The sequence below is a fragment of the Barbatula barbatula genome (genome assembly GCF_947034865.1).
Source record: "Barbatula barbatula genome assembly, chromosome: 6".
NCBI classification, from domain to species: domain Eukaryota; kingdom Metazoa; phylum Chordata; class Actinopteri; order Cypriniformes; family Nemacheilidae; genus Barbatula; species Barbatula barbatula.
Window position 1 is genome coordinate 20,051,132 of NC_136765.1, and position 17,869 is coordinate 20,069,000.

The 17,869-nt window shown below is 38.1% G+C and overlaps 1 protein-coding gene across 1 annotated transcript in view; it reads left to right on the top strand.

The window, feature by feature from the left end:
• sorcs3b (sortilin related VPS10 domain containing receptor 3b) overlaps positions 1-9,027 on the top strand; it is a gene marked incomplete at its 5' end in the record, with an annotated part of 41,494 nt that extends 32,467 nt beyond the window's left edge. Inside the window, 9 exons of the mRNA XM_079459358.1 lie at positions 56-242; positions 546-679; positions 2,641-2,764; positions 3,174-3,286; positions 4,010-4,141; positions 5,207-5,306; positions 6,825-6,930; positions 7,144-7,382; positions 8,006-9,027. Coding sequence (XP_079315484.1) covers positions 56-242; positions 546-679; positions 2,641-2,764; positions 3,174-3,286; positions 4,010-4,141; positions 5,207-5,306; positions 6,825-6,930; positions 7,144-7,382; positions 8,006-8,067 — 1,197 coding nt within the window. The 3' untranslated portion in view covers positions 8,068-9,027. The remainder of the gene's footprint in view (positions 1-55; positions 243-545; positions 680-2,640; positions 2,765-3,173; positions 3,287-4,009; positions 4,142-5,206; positions 5,307-6,824; positions 6,931-7,143; positions 7,383-8,005) is intronic.
• Positions 9,028-17,869: the final 8,842 nt, after the last annotated feature.

Sequence of the window (17,869 nt, forward strand, 5' to 3'; positions counted from 1 at the left end):
GTATTTACAGGCAAAACCATACAATATATCTGTCTGCCTTTGTTTTTTTCTGTAGGGTGACTCCTTGTCTACAAGTCTCCATGTTGACTTTGGAGATGGCACCTCTGTGTCATACTCGAACATCAGTCGCCTTGGCGACAGCATCACACACACGTACAGGATGGCTGGGATATTCAGGGTCAGCGCACATGCTCAGAACAGCCAGGGATCTGACAGCAGTTCAGTCTATCTGCACATCACCAGTACGTACATTCACACAAACATGAATGCACATATATTTATATCTCTATAAATCCAACTTTTCCATATCAGAACTCTTTCATGTGACTGTACAAGCACGCTTTGTACAGTAAAGTTTTCTCTGTCACACTAAATTACCTCTGTGCCATTGACTGCACATCCAGGCAATCTGTTTTAGTGCACGCTTTCAATGAACTATGTCTAGAAGAGTAAATTGCTCTCGGTACAGCATCGTGTGCAGTGCTAAATGTGATTGTTATTGACTTGGTATTGTGTCTGATATCACGTCTGATGTGTCGTGCCAGGTCCCGTGGAGCGCATATTTCTCTCAGCACCCGTGGTCGTCATAAGAGGAAGAGAGGCCAACCTGACGGCAGTGCTGTGGCCTAGTCAGCCCCGGACCGCTACCTTCTACTGGTGGTTCAATAACAACACAGAGGTTCAATCGCTGAATATTTGTACACACATGCGGCCCAGAGGCCCAGATCGGTTAGGCGGCTATTCCAGTATTGCGTTTGACCTCCAACAAACAAGGGCTCTGCCTAAGATATTGTGCTTGCCGGGGCCAGACCTGTTATTAGGATGGATTTGGATTGGGGTCAAATAAGTCGAAAGCAAATCCACATTCGGGGGCTTGTGCAGGCTTGCTGTGACACAAACTGTTCCCCCCCCCCAGTACTGGTGAAAGAACACCTGCTACCATAAGAAAAATAACTGAATTTTAAGCAACTCTGTCAAAATGGTTTTTGTTGAAGGACAGGAATAGTTAGAATCACACAAGTGCAGTTTCCTATTGGCTGTTTATATTGCTATTGCATAAATGAAGCCAGTGGCAGTTTTTTCTTGTTTTAATTATTGTTTTGCAAATATTTCACATGCTGCTGGAACCGAAATCATCTCAAGATCACTAACCAACATTATGTTACATCAATTCTGACAACGTTATACTAGCTTCTTGTCTCACGCAGCATTAGGCTAGAATTTAACTTTGTATTATCGGTATATCAATCATGTTTTTATGATGCCTTCAAAGATCACTGAATTATGTCTCTAACCATCCTGTGAGATCATTTTATAAAGGTCTTCTTAACATTTCTGAGGTGAAACACATAAAAAGTGCCAGAGCAGCTTTTAATTATTATGCATGTAAATCTAATGCAATTAAATGCTGGAAACTTTCCAGGGTTTGAAAAAGCATTCAAATAGAAAAGCATTTAAAATGTACTTGTTTATATGGTTTGTTTTTCAATTTAATGCCACATTTAGATGTTTTATCTGGGTAGAATAAGCCGCTGCATTGTTATAATATGCTCACACTTTAATTTGTTAAACTTTCTACCAATGAAAAACTCTTTGTGCATAGAGGCTTTTAGAATTATTGTATGTTGTTTTTACAGACTGAGCAGAACATTGAAAGACAACATTTAAAAGGACAAAAATGCTCCGTTTGCAGTGCAAGTTGCACAGTTTTCATTTGTTTGCTAGTGCTGCATCTTCCCTAGAGCTTTCAGTGTTTAATAAAGAATATTACGTACAATAAAGAGTGCAGTCAGGCAAAAGGCAGATACATACCCTCCAGTAAGTTTTGACTATTATGAATAGATTTCCCCTTACATAATTTAAGTGAAGGAAATATATTCATTTAACCCATAATATGTCAACAGTACAGTGTTTCCAAATCTGTTCTTCCTCACGTCCCCTTTTTTCCATGAAAAGAAACTGCATTGTCTTTTGAAGTGAATGAATGGATGGACTGTATGTTGCAGTGCCGTTGTCCAAAGACAGTATTGAGCCAAGTGCATTAAAGGGAAATAAAAATTTCCCATGTTTTACTCACGAAAGTGCCTGGGCATAGATGATGGTATCCTATTGGATACCAACCAGAAAATGCTGCGTTCATCACCGGACCTTACGAGACGCCTGAGTCATTTGCCAGAGCTGTGTTGAGCAGTTCTTTGATGGATGGATGCACTTTTTGGAGCTTCAAATTCTACCCTTTGGAAGTAAAAGGATACGGGGTATTATAACTTTGACTGCATTATTCTTCAAGAAGAAAACCATATTCAGTTAGAATGCCTTGAGGGTGAGTAAAACATGGGTAAATATTGATTTCCTGGTGAAATAGCCCTTTAATGCTTCTCAAAACACATCTAAAACTCATGAACATAACAGCTTGTTTAAAAAGTCCAGGATGAAGCTGAAGAGTCCTGAGATCAAGATGAATGTATGAAAAGAACTAAGATCAAAAGCATGCTTCCTCATCCGTGAGACGCAGCGGGTTTTCGGTCATGAAGGGCTGAAAATGGACTTGGCTATAAATGATTCTGCCACTCACACATCAGTCAGAGTTCTTCTGTGTTTCTCAGCTAATTCTGAACCAAACCTTGTGTGTGTTTACAGCCACTGATCACACTGCGAGGAAGCGTTTCGCACACGTTCACGCAGGAGGGATCTCACTCTGTCACCGTACAGGTGTCTGCTGGAGGGGTTGTCTTACAGGATGTCAAAACCATCACTGTCAAAGGTGAACACCTCCCGTAGTTGTGAAAATTTCACTGGACTTTATGATGGGCTTACTCAACTGGTGGTTTGCGAGCCCCTCTGGGGTTCAAGAGGAATTGCAGGGGGCTTGTGACATTGAATCTAAATGTATACTTTTAATGTATACTGCTAATTTAACATGGTGTAAACAGTAATTTAGTTTAGTTTTTGGTAATAACATAACAACAATTATATTTTAGGTATCTTTAGTTATTTTACATATATAATGCCATTCATGGGGGCCATGCAATTTTACACTTAAAAAGCTGAATTTAGAGGGCAGAATTGTTCTCGTTCTGCATTTTATTTACCGTTCTGAGACGTGCACCTCTGCAGAACAATAATCTGTCTCCCCATCCATCCATCGTTCTTTTGCTTTATCTCGTTCGCAGAGTTCTATCGTTCTTTATTGCTGTCATTCTCTCCCAACCTGGAAGAGCACAACCCGTCTGTCGCCGAGTGGAGACAGGATGTGGGGCGCGTTGTCAGGGCAACGCTCACTCAGGTACACCGATCCGAAAGTCCATCATGGGCTCCTGTTGGAGTGTTCTGTTCATGTTAGTGAACAATTGAAAAGGACTCCAGAAATTTCTTTAAAGGCTTCTGATAGCTCTCCACGTTTCCCCTCCTCTCAACTATTCTCTTTCCTCTTTCTCAAATGTTGCTGGTTTTTGAGCCTGATGGCTCTTTCTGGGTTCTCCAGCGAGGTTCACGTTTGGCTGAAAGGCTGTACGTGCACTCGTACAACGGTCTGATTTCCCCTCAGTATGAGTGAGAGATATGTAATGCTGCAGGAGAGAGTGAATCGGGCGAGTTCAGAGTGAATATTGATGCAGTGACAGAGAGACTTTAAAGCCAGTCAGCCAATTAAAGAACAGAGCCGAAGAACTGCTCCAGAGAACTCCATTACAATGAGTCGCTCAAGCACAAATATAATGGCTTGCCGATACCTCTGCATTTTTAACTCGAGCGGCTTTTTTGGGCACTTTGGATACTGTTACGCAACATCACAATGTAAACATTAGAACCATCATGAGATGTGGAAAAACTCATTATGATTTGTTGAGGTTTTCTGATATTTTTAATTATTGCGCAAATGGGCATGAAATTATGTTGACTAGCTTTTATGGGCAGACTAGACGCTCTTACGAATGTTGCAATATGATGCAATTTGTGTATCATTTTAGGTTTTGTTGTGTGTTTGTTTGTTTGTGCATGTTTTTTGCAGGTTTGTGGGATCCCTGAGCGGCAGCTATTGGTTTCTGTGTTTCCAGGATCACCAACAGCTGCTGAGCTCTTTATCCTACCAGAGAAGAATCAGTCGGCATACAGATCACAAATAGAAGAACAACTTGATAAAGTAAAAACCGCACACACACATTGAAGTTATTACTGTGCAACATTATACACAAATTATAAACAACGATACTTTTTGGAATAAAAAACTATAGGACAGTAATTTGTCTAGACATTTTAAAATGCTTACAAGAAAGTAGTCGATGACCATTCCCTGTCGCCGTGCATGTAAGGGAAGCCCAAACATTTCTTAATGCTTTTCCTTAAAGGAACAGTTCACCCAAAAATGTAAATTCTTTCTTCATTTACTCACCCTTAAGTTGTTCCAAATCTGTATACATTTCATTGTTGTGATGAACATAGAGAAAGATATTTGGAAGAATGCTTATAATCCAGCAGTTCTTGGCCACCGTTGGCTACTATTGTAGGAATTTTTGTAAATGTCTATGTTGTGTGGGAAAATGTAGGAAAGCAAACAGTTCTGGGGCACTTTTGACTGCCATTCAAAATTTTAGGTAGCCAGTGATATCCGTTCTTGCTATTGCCTGCACAATTGAATTATAAAAATCTGCATGATTTGAATTACTGTAGAGGGTTTCAACTCAAAAACATAAACAAACGTAACTGTGCATGCGCACTTTTGTGACCCCAGCTGAACTTCCGGTACACATTCACAAACAATAGAGTGGCTGTAGATTATTTCTGAAAACCGTTAAAAGAAACCGAGAAGAACTGTTACTTGGCTAATCTTGCCCCTCCAATATTTTGAATTTAGACTGTGATACAGAGCTCAACGTCTAGGTGTCAATGTACCACACAGTTTCTTTAAATGTGTAAAAGCTAAAGGACCCATTCAACAAATTGTTTATTTATTAAATTAACATACAACAAAATTTTACAAATCAGTATAGTACTAGCCAAACACAAACCGTAAGTTAATTGGAGTCAGGCGCACACGCGTCCGATGAAACTGTCTATAGTACACAGATGTATAACTTTTGAGAACTATCATGTAGCAACATTGTGTGTTTAAAAGAAACTTAAAACAATATCAATATGACAATAGCATCCGTTGGGATATGAAGTTTCCACTGATTCCTCTATCATCACCATCTTTCTCTTGTTTCAGATGTCAGAGGTGCTCATGAACGCTTTAAATCAGAACCTGATCCAGTTTGATTTGAAGCCTGACACACAGGTCACAGTGTCCGTGTCTCAGCTCACTCTAGGTAAGACCTGAACAAACAACTTTTCTTCTGGAGGTTTAGTAGAACAAACCATGGTCACAGATGAGACGCAGCTATCTGCGGTTATTTTTGTCATGTATTGACTCTGCCGTCAATAGTTGAGTCGAGAGTTACATTCAACTGTGTTTTTGTGTGGTTGTGAATCTGGTTTTTGACAGACACATAGGCCTGCTGTGTGTGATTTTTTTTTTTTGAGGTGCAATGCACTGTTGTCTGTGGTCGCTTGAAACGCTTTGTGCTGCTGTCTGTGGTTTATGTGACACATTTGGCACCGCATTCTGTGGTCATTCGAGGAGCACTGTGCTGCTGTCTGTAGTTTTGTGATACGCTTGGCACTGTTAAATTTGAGCATATGAGTTACATTAAAGCGTCAACCACACACTGTGTTTCTGGATTTAATTGCGTGCGCTCAAAGCTGTGGTACATTACAGGTCGTGTGACCTCTGCGTTCTTGTAAGGTTATACAATGATTAGTTTTTCGAGAATTCATAGTGTCAAATGCTTCAACCATCACTTGGTTAAAGAAATCCTCTAGCATTGATACTCCATTCTGGACTTTTAAATTAATATCGATAACGGCGAAGCTGCCTGAGCACGACCAATATAGTGAGTTGAAAATGACATTACAGGATCATAAAGAGTGTCTCTCCGCCACATATAATTCTACCCTTTTCAGACATGGCCATTTGTCTTCATTGCTCTGAACAGGAAAAGGTTCAGATTGCCTCCTGCATTCTGCCGAAAGGTCACAATCATCGTGCGTCAACCCTCAAAGGGCTGAAGAATTGGACTGCCGTGTGTGTGTGTGTGCAGTGAAGGAGTAGGACAGTTTTCAGAATTACTAGAACGGATGTGCCTGTCTTTCACAGAGACACAGACAGAGATCTGTGCTTAACATTTTTTTTCTATTTATTTGGTTATACTAATGACTCGGTATTTCTTAAATTTACATTTATACATTTTGATAACTTTGACTACATCACTTCTTGAATTATTGTCAAACAATTAATCGCGATTAATCAAAATAAAAGTTTGTGATTACATAATATATGTTTGTGTACTGTGCATATACATTTTTTTATTAATTTATAAACACATACATTTATACATATTTAAGAAATATTTACATATATTTATTTACATTTACCAATAATTGCAATTACATACACATTTTTATATTTACTTAAATATTTGCATGTATGTGTTTGATCTTATAAATCAAACAGACAAATATTATGTTAACACAAACTTATTCTGGGTGCGGTTAATCTTTTGACAGCTCTAATTGGGATATGCACATTGGCAACATTTCGATAATATTGATGTTGTGTTGCCCTAAAATGCATTATATGAAAGTATTTTCATTGCCTTATAATACACATTGTAATCTTTCCATTAAAAGAAAGAAAATTCAAGTTATAACGAAATACAACCAAAAAAGTGTTATTTGCTGCAGGACAATGGAACATCGAGTCTAATTATGTGTAATACTGCCCGCAGCACCCCTGGTCGACTCCACTGCTCTCCCCAGTGGTTCTGCCGTGATGTTACTGGTTGCTCTTGGTCTGGTGGGGTTGGCCATTCTCCTTATATACAAGTTCAAACGGTAAGTCTCATCTCTTCTGAACATCCCGCGTGCACTCAGCAAATCTAAGCTCATTGTGTTATATTCAATCTTAATGTGCTGTGGAAAAACCCACAGATGGTGATCAATGACCCTTGCCTACAATTGACTGTTTTCTCCTGTCCACTTAGACTGTAAACAGAAACACTTCCGTCTTTTCACCACACTGAATAGATTTTGATTCTATCTGCACAGTAAGATCCCGTGGATCCATGTGGAGACCGAGGATACACATGAGAAGGAGCCAGAGATGATCAGCTCCGTAGGACAGGAGAAGAACGGCACGAGCACGACAGCCACTTCTTCGTTCACGTCCTGCAGCAAACCCAGCACACACCCACCGTTTCCCTCGAACCCTGGAACACTCAACAGCTTCAGCCATCTGCCACCTCCTAGAGAACTGATGGAGAAAGAGATGGAGGCTCATAACACAGGTGAGAGAAGTTTGGGTTAGTGCGTCATTTAAAGGGAAATACAATTTTATAAAATGCTCTTTCTGTTATTTCATTTCAACATTTTGTTGCCAATTCATTTCAAACTTCAGCTCGTGGAAAAACAAAGACAATAAATTTACACATTTGGCAGACGCATTTATACAGTCTTACAGTGCATTCAAGTTTATCAATACATGCATTCCCTGGGAATTCAAGCTTCTTAAGTTTTGAATTTTGCGACCCAAGGTTTGAGGATTTAATCATGTTTGCGCAACATTTGTTGGGTTGGCATATCAACTCTGTTAGAGTCTTAACAAGTCTTTTTTTGACGGCTTTAATGTGTATAAAGCTGGGCTCAGGGAGCAAGCAGAGTTGTGATTGTTTGTGTCTATGTTGTCGCTCCATAGGCGTGAGGTCAGCGGACGGACCTCAATTCATTCATTCATCTTTTATTACCCTGCTGTCAGGGACAGTGATTGTCTTCTCGGTGTCCCAGGACTTTTTGATTCACAGTAATCAAGGACTGATCCCATGACACTGAGGTGGAAAGCATTGATCACAGGGTTGCCCTTGTCTGTTGCTTGCAATTACAGTGATTTTCTGCTTTTTGTGTTTGTCTTCAGGGGGCCTCGGGGTTGGAGAGAGGCTGCGAACCAGACAGATTCCAAACTGCACCAATGTCTGAAATGATGAAATGAAGAAAGGTTTGATGATGAATTATCGTCATTTTGTATATGTTTGAAGGAATTGGACATGCTGTATAATTATGGTACTTTTCCCCTTCAATTCTCCTGTTATTGTGATGCTTTTTATTATTATTGTGGTGTTATACATTTGAGCTTGATAACCAATTACTTGTTACTGAAGAAAATATAATTACATACAAGTGTAAATAAGATCTAAATCTCTAATAGCAGAAAAATATTGTATTACATCAGCACTTGAGGAGTAGCTTTTCTCACCTCTTACACTGGGTTCACTACAAAGTCAATGCAAAGACACGTATAGACGTCACTCACGCGAATAATAAAGAGCTCGGAACACACTTGTTCGCGTTTGGTGTGAACCCAGCATAATACAGTTATCTGATCCATACTAAGATGGTTAACCAAAATCTTTTGTAAATCATTTTTCTGCATGCTCACTTGTAGATATATTTGTATGACTTTATTTGTATAAAGCTCACTTGTAGAGATCAAAATGAAAGTCACATAAATTGACATGTTTTCATACGGTACATTAATATTTAATATAATAATTTAAAACATATGCTTATTTAAAGGTTTTATCTAGCTGTTTTTGAAATTGGTAGTTATTTTCAAATGTAAATAGTTATTGAGAGAAGCACGGGTCTAGAATTGAATAGATGTACATGGCACAAATAGAGGGGGGTACCTTCATCTGCAGAGACGCCTCATTGTTAAAACGCCTCATCTGCTGAACGTGTCCATTTGTGCCTTGGCTGTGCGTATTACTGTTGTAAGATGGCAACATATTCTTTATTTAGTTTTCATAATACTATATTCCCAGACATACAACCATGTGGAATGCATGTTTCATTGCTTAATAATGGTCGACAGCCAGTTTTATATTCTACTGTAAACTGAAGGTCACTTTAATCTGAATAAATGTATTTTTACATTAGAGACTGCAAACTGAATTTTTACTTCGGACTTTCATGGCAATCGAATGACCTGTGTTCTCAATTTCTCCAGACGGTTTCCAAACAACCATCTTCTTTTTCATTCCCGCAGTAAATAGGCTTTTTCATGATGACAAAAAAATATAATAGGACAAGCTGAACGGCAGGATACAAAAGAGCAAAACTTTTCTCCTGAAATAACATGTAAACATTCTCTGATTCAGCATACTCAATCAAGAAAGAACACCAAAGGACTTTTAAATCAGTTTACCCAAGAATACACAGCCAGGAGCACACTAAAAAGACAAAGGTTTCATCGAGCAAATCATAACTACAGTAATCAATGATTTTTGACAGGGTTCTGTACTGTAAGTACTGTATGCTATATCCATTTCAAAAACCCAACTCGAAGAAAGTAAGAAAGTATTTTGTATGTTGTGTAAGGTCTGATATTTATATGAAGTCATTTAGCAGATCTAAAACAAAGCAATTTACCGTTCAAGAGCTACAATATCTGTCGTATCACACAGAGTTCCAAGTGTGAGCTTGAGTAATACTGAAGCTAGAGCAGAAAATGAATGCAGGGACTAAAGGACAGGGTTTTTTTTACTAATAAAGACGACTCAAGGACTCGCTACACAAAAGCAATGCAATCAGGCCTGTGTTTAATATCTACAAATGTGCATCCTGCTGGTCCGGACAAAGACACTACAGAGCTCTCCATACACACACGGGTATTCATATTACTTAATTTGTGTGATCCATGGTTATCAGCCTTAAAGACCAATGATACAGTATGTAGCTACATTTAAAGTTTAGACACATGGACACGATTTTAATATCAGATCTTATCTCGTCTATGGAGCTTTAGTGGTCATGTTTATGCGGTAAGGGAGAGAGCTCGAGTAATTTAATGGTGGAGCACAAAGGGGATTTCTTTGAAGAACATGTTGATTACCTTATGTAATGCACTATTGTTTAAAAATGTGCAGTATAGCAATGCATTTTCCGGATGACTCGATACACACTTATCACTTTGTGTTTTGTGGTGATGGGCTTATTTTAATCTCAGCCAATATTCACATGTGACCAACATAATTGCAAGATAATGAAAGAATACACCATTTGTAAACTACATGTCTCATGACACAGTGTTTCACATTATTTTATGCAAACTTGTTTTGTGGCATATTATTTAAAAAACGCCTCTGATCTGTTCAGCTTCGGGAAAATAATAAATAATGCAGGTTTTCTTTGTGTGTTTATGGGTTTGTGTGTGGAGATAAGTAACAGAAAGTCATTAATAATACTACACAGACAGCCTGGCAAATGTTGCTGTGAACTCCAGGTATGAGACTTTCGGCAGTTAATGCATATCAACACATAACTTTTGGTTAGGAAAAAGACAGACAGCTGTCACTTTATAAAGTCTAAGAAATGAATCTGTTTCGAGGTGATGGGGCTTCGGCTGTCAGCACATGTATGTGTACCTTCATCACTGCTGACGGACTGTTAAGGTTTCAACCTTTCCTGCCAGACTCATCACAGCGGCACGCAAAAAAGATTTAACATTTTCCAAAGGTCATCCCGAGCTTTCTGAGATGGAGAAACAATGATAAAGTCACAGGAATTATTTAATGTCTGATGAATTATTAAAAAGGCCTGTTTTGGTTTGAGTACGTCAGGCAGTTCCGCCCGTCATTACTTACGGAGTTCACCGCACACGTGTTGCGTTCATCAAACCTGTTTCACTTCAGTGCAATTTTGACTGGCGCGTTGTTAGAAAAGCAACTGTGTTCGTTTTTTCACACTCATTATTCCTGACCTTTATAAAAAAAAATAAAGAAGTGAAATTGTCAAAACATATCATTATACCAGCGGGATCGTTTCTACTACTGCAAACCAGAAATTTGGTCTTTTTATACTTTATATCTAACGTGAATTAGACTCACTTAAGCCAAAAAAGAATAATGCTCAGCTTTGAAATTTGTACAAAAACTTGACTGGATGAAGTCCAACCACAAAACCGATATAAAAAAATGTCCACAGTGACCTTCCAGTGCTGTGACTTCATGAAACAGCATTCAGTTTTATGTTCTTTATTTAGGGATATAAATGACTTCAGTGTCCTTAGTGATATACTTACACTAATGGCTCGTGCACACTTTATTTGTGCTACCGTGATATGTTTATTGTATGTTCATTTGTGTATCTAGAGAGTTGCTGTGTGATTTAATATTCTTTTAGATTTTTTTATTGCTATGCATGCAACTGCATCAAGATTCCAAACTAAAGTCCATTTTAATGTATTATTAGGGGTATTTTCACGCTTTTGCATCATATGCTGGTGAATGTCTGAGTGATGTTAGTGAAATATGCAGTATGACGTTGGGAGTATGCAAACGTTTGGTTTAGTTATACTGTGCTTTGGATGTAGTCAGAGCGTTATAGTGCTTGTAATGTTTTGGAAGTATGGTTTGAAGTGATTTCTGAATTTTATAAAAAAAAAAGATTTTTTTATAAAAAAAGATTTTTAGAAAAATGTGTAAAGGTTAAAGCCACACTAGAGTTGCTCTTTTATAGCTCTGGTGATTTGATGTTGTTCTCAGTTTTATTTAAAGTTCCAGTGAAATTAAAGATTACAATGCCTATTTTTATGGAATATTGCAGCATTTTTTGGAAAAAGTTTATCAATGTGGGTCATTCTCTTTATAAAGTGTATATGCAATCATAATCCAGTTAAATCTGAAACTGCTCTTCCGTCCTGTAATGACTATCCATCTTAAATAACGTATGTTAGACGGCTTGGGCGGAGCATCCCTTAACTACACCCCTTCATCTGTCAGTCTGCTGCCAGTTCCATTTCAAGATGCAACGGCTGTTTTTATACATCCAATCAAATCCCAGTCGAAAGCCACGCCCACTTTTGTTCTCATTCTAAATTCCATTTAACTCGGAAATGGATCAAAATACGGTTATGTAAATTTTTTATAAATAAGACAACTGTTACTAAAGTGTGGAGCTGTCAAATGAATGTTAACTGTATAAGTAAAACAATCTGCATTTGGGTTAAATTAATAAGAAATGTTAATAACAGAGACGAATGTTGTTTACCGGCACCCATTCACTTGTAATTTGTATTCGTCAGAAGAAAGAAAGTCATACGGTTTCAAAATGAAATGACAGATTTTCTATCCCTTTAACTTTAAAAAACATTGTTGGATGTTTTTAACGCTGAAGTGTGCAAGGATGCAATGGCAATAGTCATTCTTATCATAGCAACCACCACTAATAAAGCACAGAACGCTGATTACCTTTGACCAACAAGCCGATTATGTTGACAGAATTTAACAAAATGAAAGTCTGTGCAAAGCACTTCCACACAAACATCCGCCACCAAACTCATTACATCCACCTCACATTTCTTTTAATTTACACTTGCCCATAATCCCTTTGAGTTTAGAGATTTGCGTCATGCTCATCTGAAACTGATAATGGTGAGATTAAAAATATTGACTTCCAATACCAAGAGATGCCATAATGTGTGCAAACAGCCGATAATTCAGCTTTAGTTCCCCGTGTGCAGTTTGCATTCAATATTTATGCTGTGCTGGTACCTTACAATCACATTGTATCAGTGTTGTTAATAACAACATTTGTGATGCTTTGTGAATTATGCATTGTGTTAGAGAACGATAAAGGCAAAACTGGCAGAGGTACAACCAGGAGCATCAAAGAAATAGTGCCGCCATGATTAATGACTTTTCCCTTCAAACACACGCGTACAAGCCTATCTGTAATAATGCATGACCATATGAAAGTAATATGACTTTGTTAGTGCTCTTTGTAATATATCCTTAATTACTTTTTTCCTTAACAGATTTATGTGCAATGTACATGCTTTTATTTGTGAAACTTGTCACATTACTGGCCCACATCAAAAGATTCTCTCATCCGAAAAATATATCTTGTGTCGTCTCAATGTAAATATAAGAGATATTTTGCCGATTTTATAATATAAATATAATGGCTTAGTCTTCTAATATCAGTCTTCTTAAGCTGTGCAGTTTAATATGTTCATGCATCTATAGCTAAACTGTGAGTGACGCAGAGGGTTAAATCATGTATTAAGGGATTTGTTTAAGTTATGAGCAATATCAAAGGGATAGTTTGTATTTTATAAACCTGTATGACTTTCTTCGGCAGAACACAAAAGAAGAAATTCTGAAGAACGTTGGTAACAGACAAGATTGGCCCTGATTGAGCCACAAAATCACATTTCTCAAAATTATCTTCTTTTGTGTTCCACAGAAGAAAGGGTCATGTGCACGTCTTGAATGACACGATTGTGCATAAATCACAGATTCTTTCTTTTTAAGTGCACTATCCCTTTAATAGCGATGCTGGCCTTAACAAGCACCACCAATTACTTCCAGTGTCTCCGTCTGTGTTCACTGACCTGAAAACAGTTTATAAACTGATCTGAGTTGCAGCTAATTCAGGACTCCTGAGTCCAGGTTCATCAGCATGATCAGGGACACTCTGAGAATTAAACAGAGACCCTTCACGGTCCTTCATCATCATTTCCATTACATCAAGCAGCTCATTACCGCCGATGTTTCTATTAAGTCTACTTACCGTTGAGTGTTTTTTGAGTGGTCAGATTGGGTTATAGTTGCAGTAAAAAGGTGTTCTCCGAACTATGGGTTGATACACAAAGAGGGACATATGCTCAAAGAGGAAAAAACCTCCTCACTAATACAGTGAAGTTCTCTTCTGACTCCCCAGTGTGTCCGATCTGACTAATGACCGTCTCCAATGTCCTATACCGGGACCGCTTACACCCACACATACACACGCACACATGCCGAGCGCCTGCATGGACACATCCTCACGCTCGCGTGTTAACTCCTTCTCTGTGACTAATGATGGTGTCTTATGGCCCATACAAGGGTCAGTAAATCAATTACACATTCTAATAAAGAAGCAGACACATCTCTCTTAGCCTGTCAGCGCTGATATATTACACATACTATGAGTGAGATTGTGTTTGCGTGCGTACGCGTATGTGTGTGTGTTAACGCTCCATTGAGGCTCCCACATCACAGCATGAACTTTGATGAAATTATCCTGAATAATAATGACAACTACCCATCTACCTCAATCACGTAATTGCCATCAAACTGTAAAACTACCATCTGCTCTTTGTTTATCGTACGGCTATATATCATCTTTAATTAGTCCTGAAAAATAATGTGCTTTTCGTTTGTTCCTATACAGGAAATTTGTCTACACAAGCTAAAAAAGCTAAAATTGTGCTTGTTTGATACCTTTTTATGCATAATTGCATCTAATCATACCACAATTATTCTAATTCACTGTGATTTTATCCTCATTTCTTTGCAGGACTGTGCCAATTTAGATACTCCATCACTAGATTCCCTGACTTTAACTGACTTTTAGTGAAAAGTGTTACGAAAAATCTCGCAACATTTTGGATACCTGTACTGCCTTGCAAGAGTGACACAAAACAAAAGGTTTCCAATGGCCGACCGCTTATCTGTGCAAAATGTGCTTGTAATGACATCATAAATATGCTAACTACTGTGAATTCATCTAGCGACATTTACCGACTTACCACGACGGATCCGTATCTTTAGCTTCTTTCCTTTGAAAGAAAATGGCATTCAGAATTTATTTCACATTCAAAACGTGCACAATCCAAAGCAGAATATCAAACTAGTTTGAAACTTAGACATTATTGTCTGTTTTACATTACAGAATCTAAAGGCAGTCTTTCTGGATCTATCCTTTGAAGGTATTTCTGGAATTAAAGTGATAGTTCACCCAAATATTCTGTCATTATTTACTCACCTTCTTGTAATTTCAAACCTGTATGACTTTCTTTCTTCTGCAAAACACAAAAGAAGATATTTTAAAGAATGTCCTGAAACCAAACAACTATGGTAACCATGTACTTCCATTGGTTTTGTGTTCATACAAGAGAAATGAGTGGGTACCACTGCAGTCTTTCTTCAAAATATCTTCTTTTGTGTTTTGCATCAGAAAGTAAGTCATACAAGTTTAAAATGACAAGAAGGTGGGGAAATGATGACAGAATTTTCATTTCCGAGTGAACTTTTTCTTTAAAAAAAGAGCTTAATTTGACTGTTAACTGAATATTTGTGTTGTATTTGTGAGCCAGTCCATGAAATCCAAGCTACTGACCATCAATGTTGATTTCAAGCAGTAATTCCACTATGATTTAAAATCTTTGGCAGTTTTTGTCCTTACCTAGTCAGTATTAATGATATCAAGATTATATTTTTCACTGAATGTTCTTTACATTATTTTGTAGAAGACAAAAATGACTTTTGCTGGGTTTTCAGGGTCACATTTATTAATATATTGCTGTTGGTTTCTTTTGTATTTGCATATGGGTTTGCACGCTATTAAAAACACTTAAATACTGAAATGCATCAGTGTTCCGGTCTATTGTGGCAAGTCAATTTGGAAAAAGGCTTTTCATGTTTTTGTCAGTGCTTCTGGGCAAACGTTGTCCAGTATTAATAGTGTTAGCAGTGTATGTACAAGTTAATCACATGCATTTATATGTGAACTGAGATTAATGAATGCCTTAAGAGTGAAGCTATACAAATGTAGTGAAATCGAATGACACTCACAGCTATATTTACATTTATCTTTAGAGTGAAGATAGAGAGATCACTGATTTCCCTATTGAAGTGGTAGGTCACACCAAAATTTAAATTCTGTCATCTTTTACTCACCGTCATGCCATTTTAAACCCATATTACTTTCTTTCTTCTGCAGAACTCAAAAGATTCCCATTAGATGCTGTACCTATTCACTTCTATTGTACGGACACAAAACTAATGCAAGTCGATGGGGACCGTCGTTGTTCAGTTACCAACATTCTTCAGAATATCTTCTCTTTTGTTCTGCGGAAGAAAGAAAGTCATACAGGTTTGCATGACAAGAGATTGAGTAAATGATGACAGAAATAAAATTTTGGGGTGAACCATGCCTTTAAAACCTTAAATGCAGCTGCGTCCTTATATTTTCAATTAGTTTACGTTTTTATATAACAGGTCAGAATCTCACACGATGACATAATGAGTATTTTATCTATATTCCATAAAGAAGCAGAAAGTTAACTGTAAACTGCAGTATTGCTGCTGACTCTGCTATATAAAAACCTCTCGTTCTCTCAAACCGAACAAAATCATAGCCATGGGTGAGGTCATTAACCTCTTCTGGTGCCGAACTATAACATAGCAGCTTGGTACTCATATTGCCAGTGGTCATACTGTTTACTGAATCCATTGCTGTGTGTCTTATTCCCAAAGTCCAAACGGCTGCAATTCCTATGACTAATAAGCTCGGGTCATGACTGCAATGTAGAGTAATGAGCTGCCAACCCGTGTAGTCTGTGTTATCCATAAAAACTCACCGGTAAAAACCTGGTAAAGAAAGAGCAACTGAGGGCGGTGCGTAGTGAGTGGGAATGAGCAAGTGCAGTTTTTCCGAGAACGCTCACAGTCAATTTGTGACAGTAGCAATGTGTTCATAGCGCAATGAAACTACTAACCTATTTACATCCAAGCATCTGATAAATGACAACCAGGCTGCAGAAAAGGTTTAAAACATGTCTGTTTAGAGCAGATGTGGATGTATAACAGTGATTGATGCATCATCAATGATCAGACGCTCAGGATGATCTGCTGAAATGTGCACAGGTAAATAAATTATAACGGATTACAGAATATAGACGTTATTTATTATAGGGTTTATGGTGAGCTGGAAGGGTCTACTAATCCCCACCTCGGCCTCTGACCCTCTCTATTCAATCGTACTTGTAAAAGCCGTCATAGCCAAACGATAAAGTCCATTTACGCTTGGCAGTGCCCTCACAATTTGTAAGCGACGGAAAGGGGTGTAAATAATCTGCTCTAAACAATCGAAGGACACCTGCCACATCAATCTGAACAAGAATCGGGTGTAACGAATAGATGCTTGCTGCGGAATGGAGGATATTTTATTATTTTTGTTCTCATGTTGAAGAGAGGCCTTGAATGAATATGAGATATGAGCACAGACACACAAATGCTTAAAAGGACACACACACACAGTCACACTTGATACGAAAGCAGGGCAACGCGCATATCGTTGTGTGTGTGATTCAATAAAAAGAAAAGGTCACGGATATTGTATGCTGCAACTAATATTATTCAGGTAACTCCCAACAAGACACTTGGACACAGAGAGAGAGAGAGAGATGGGGGAGATTGATTGATTGATGCTCTTGGTATTGTCCTCTTTTCATTTGTTGGTTTCAGGGTTCAGAAGATTCACATAAAAAGCACAGTCCGGTGTCTGCTGGGCCATGAGGTAATTGCACATGCTGAACTCTCTCACCTCCCTAAGTGATAATCTTTAAATCTTTACACGTCTAATTCTGCTCAGGTCTTTGGGTTTGAGCTTTGAAATGGTAATAACAAAAGGCATAAAAACGGATTGTATTCATGACCGTCCATTCAGACTGGTTTAATTAACAGATAGTATTCATTAGTGAATGTGGTGTAACACTGGAGCAATAACGGTCTTGTGAATGCATCGTCATTTATTAACTCTCTACTGCCATCTATCGCTTTCCCGTGGCTCAGGGGTTAGAGCATGTTAGTATCCCCAAGGTCATGGTCCGATCCCAGTGAATGCACATATAGCCTACTTAAAAAACAAATGTATGGTACAATGCAGTGTAATTCGCTTTGGATTAAAGCATCTGCCAGATGTGTAAATGTAAATCTAGAGTCTAATAGGAATT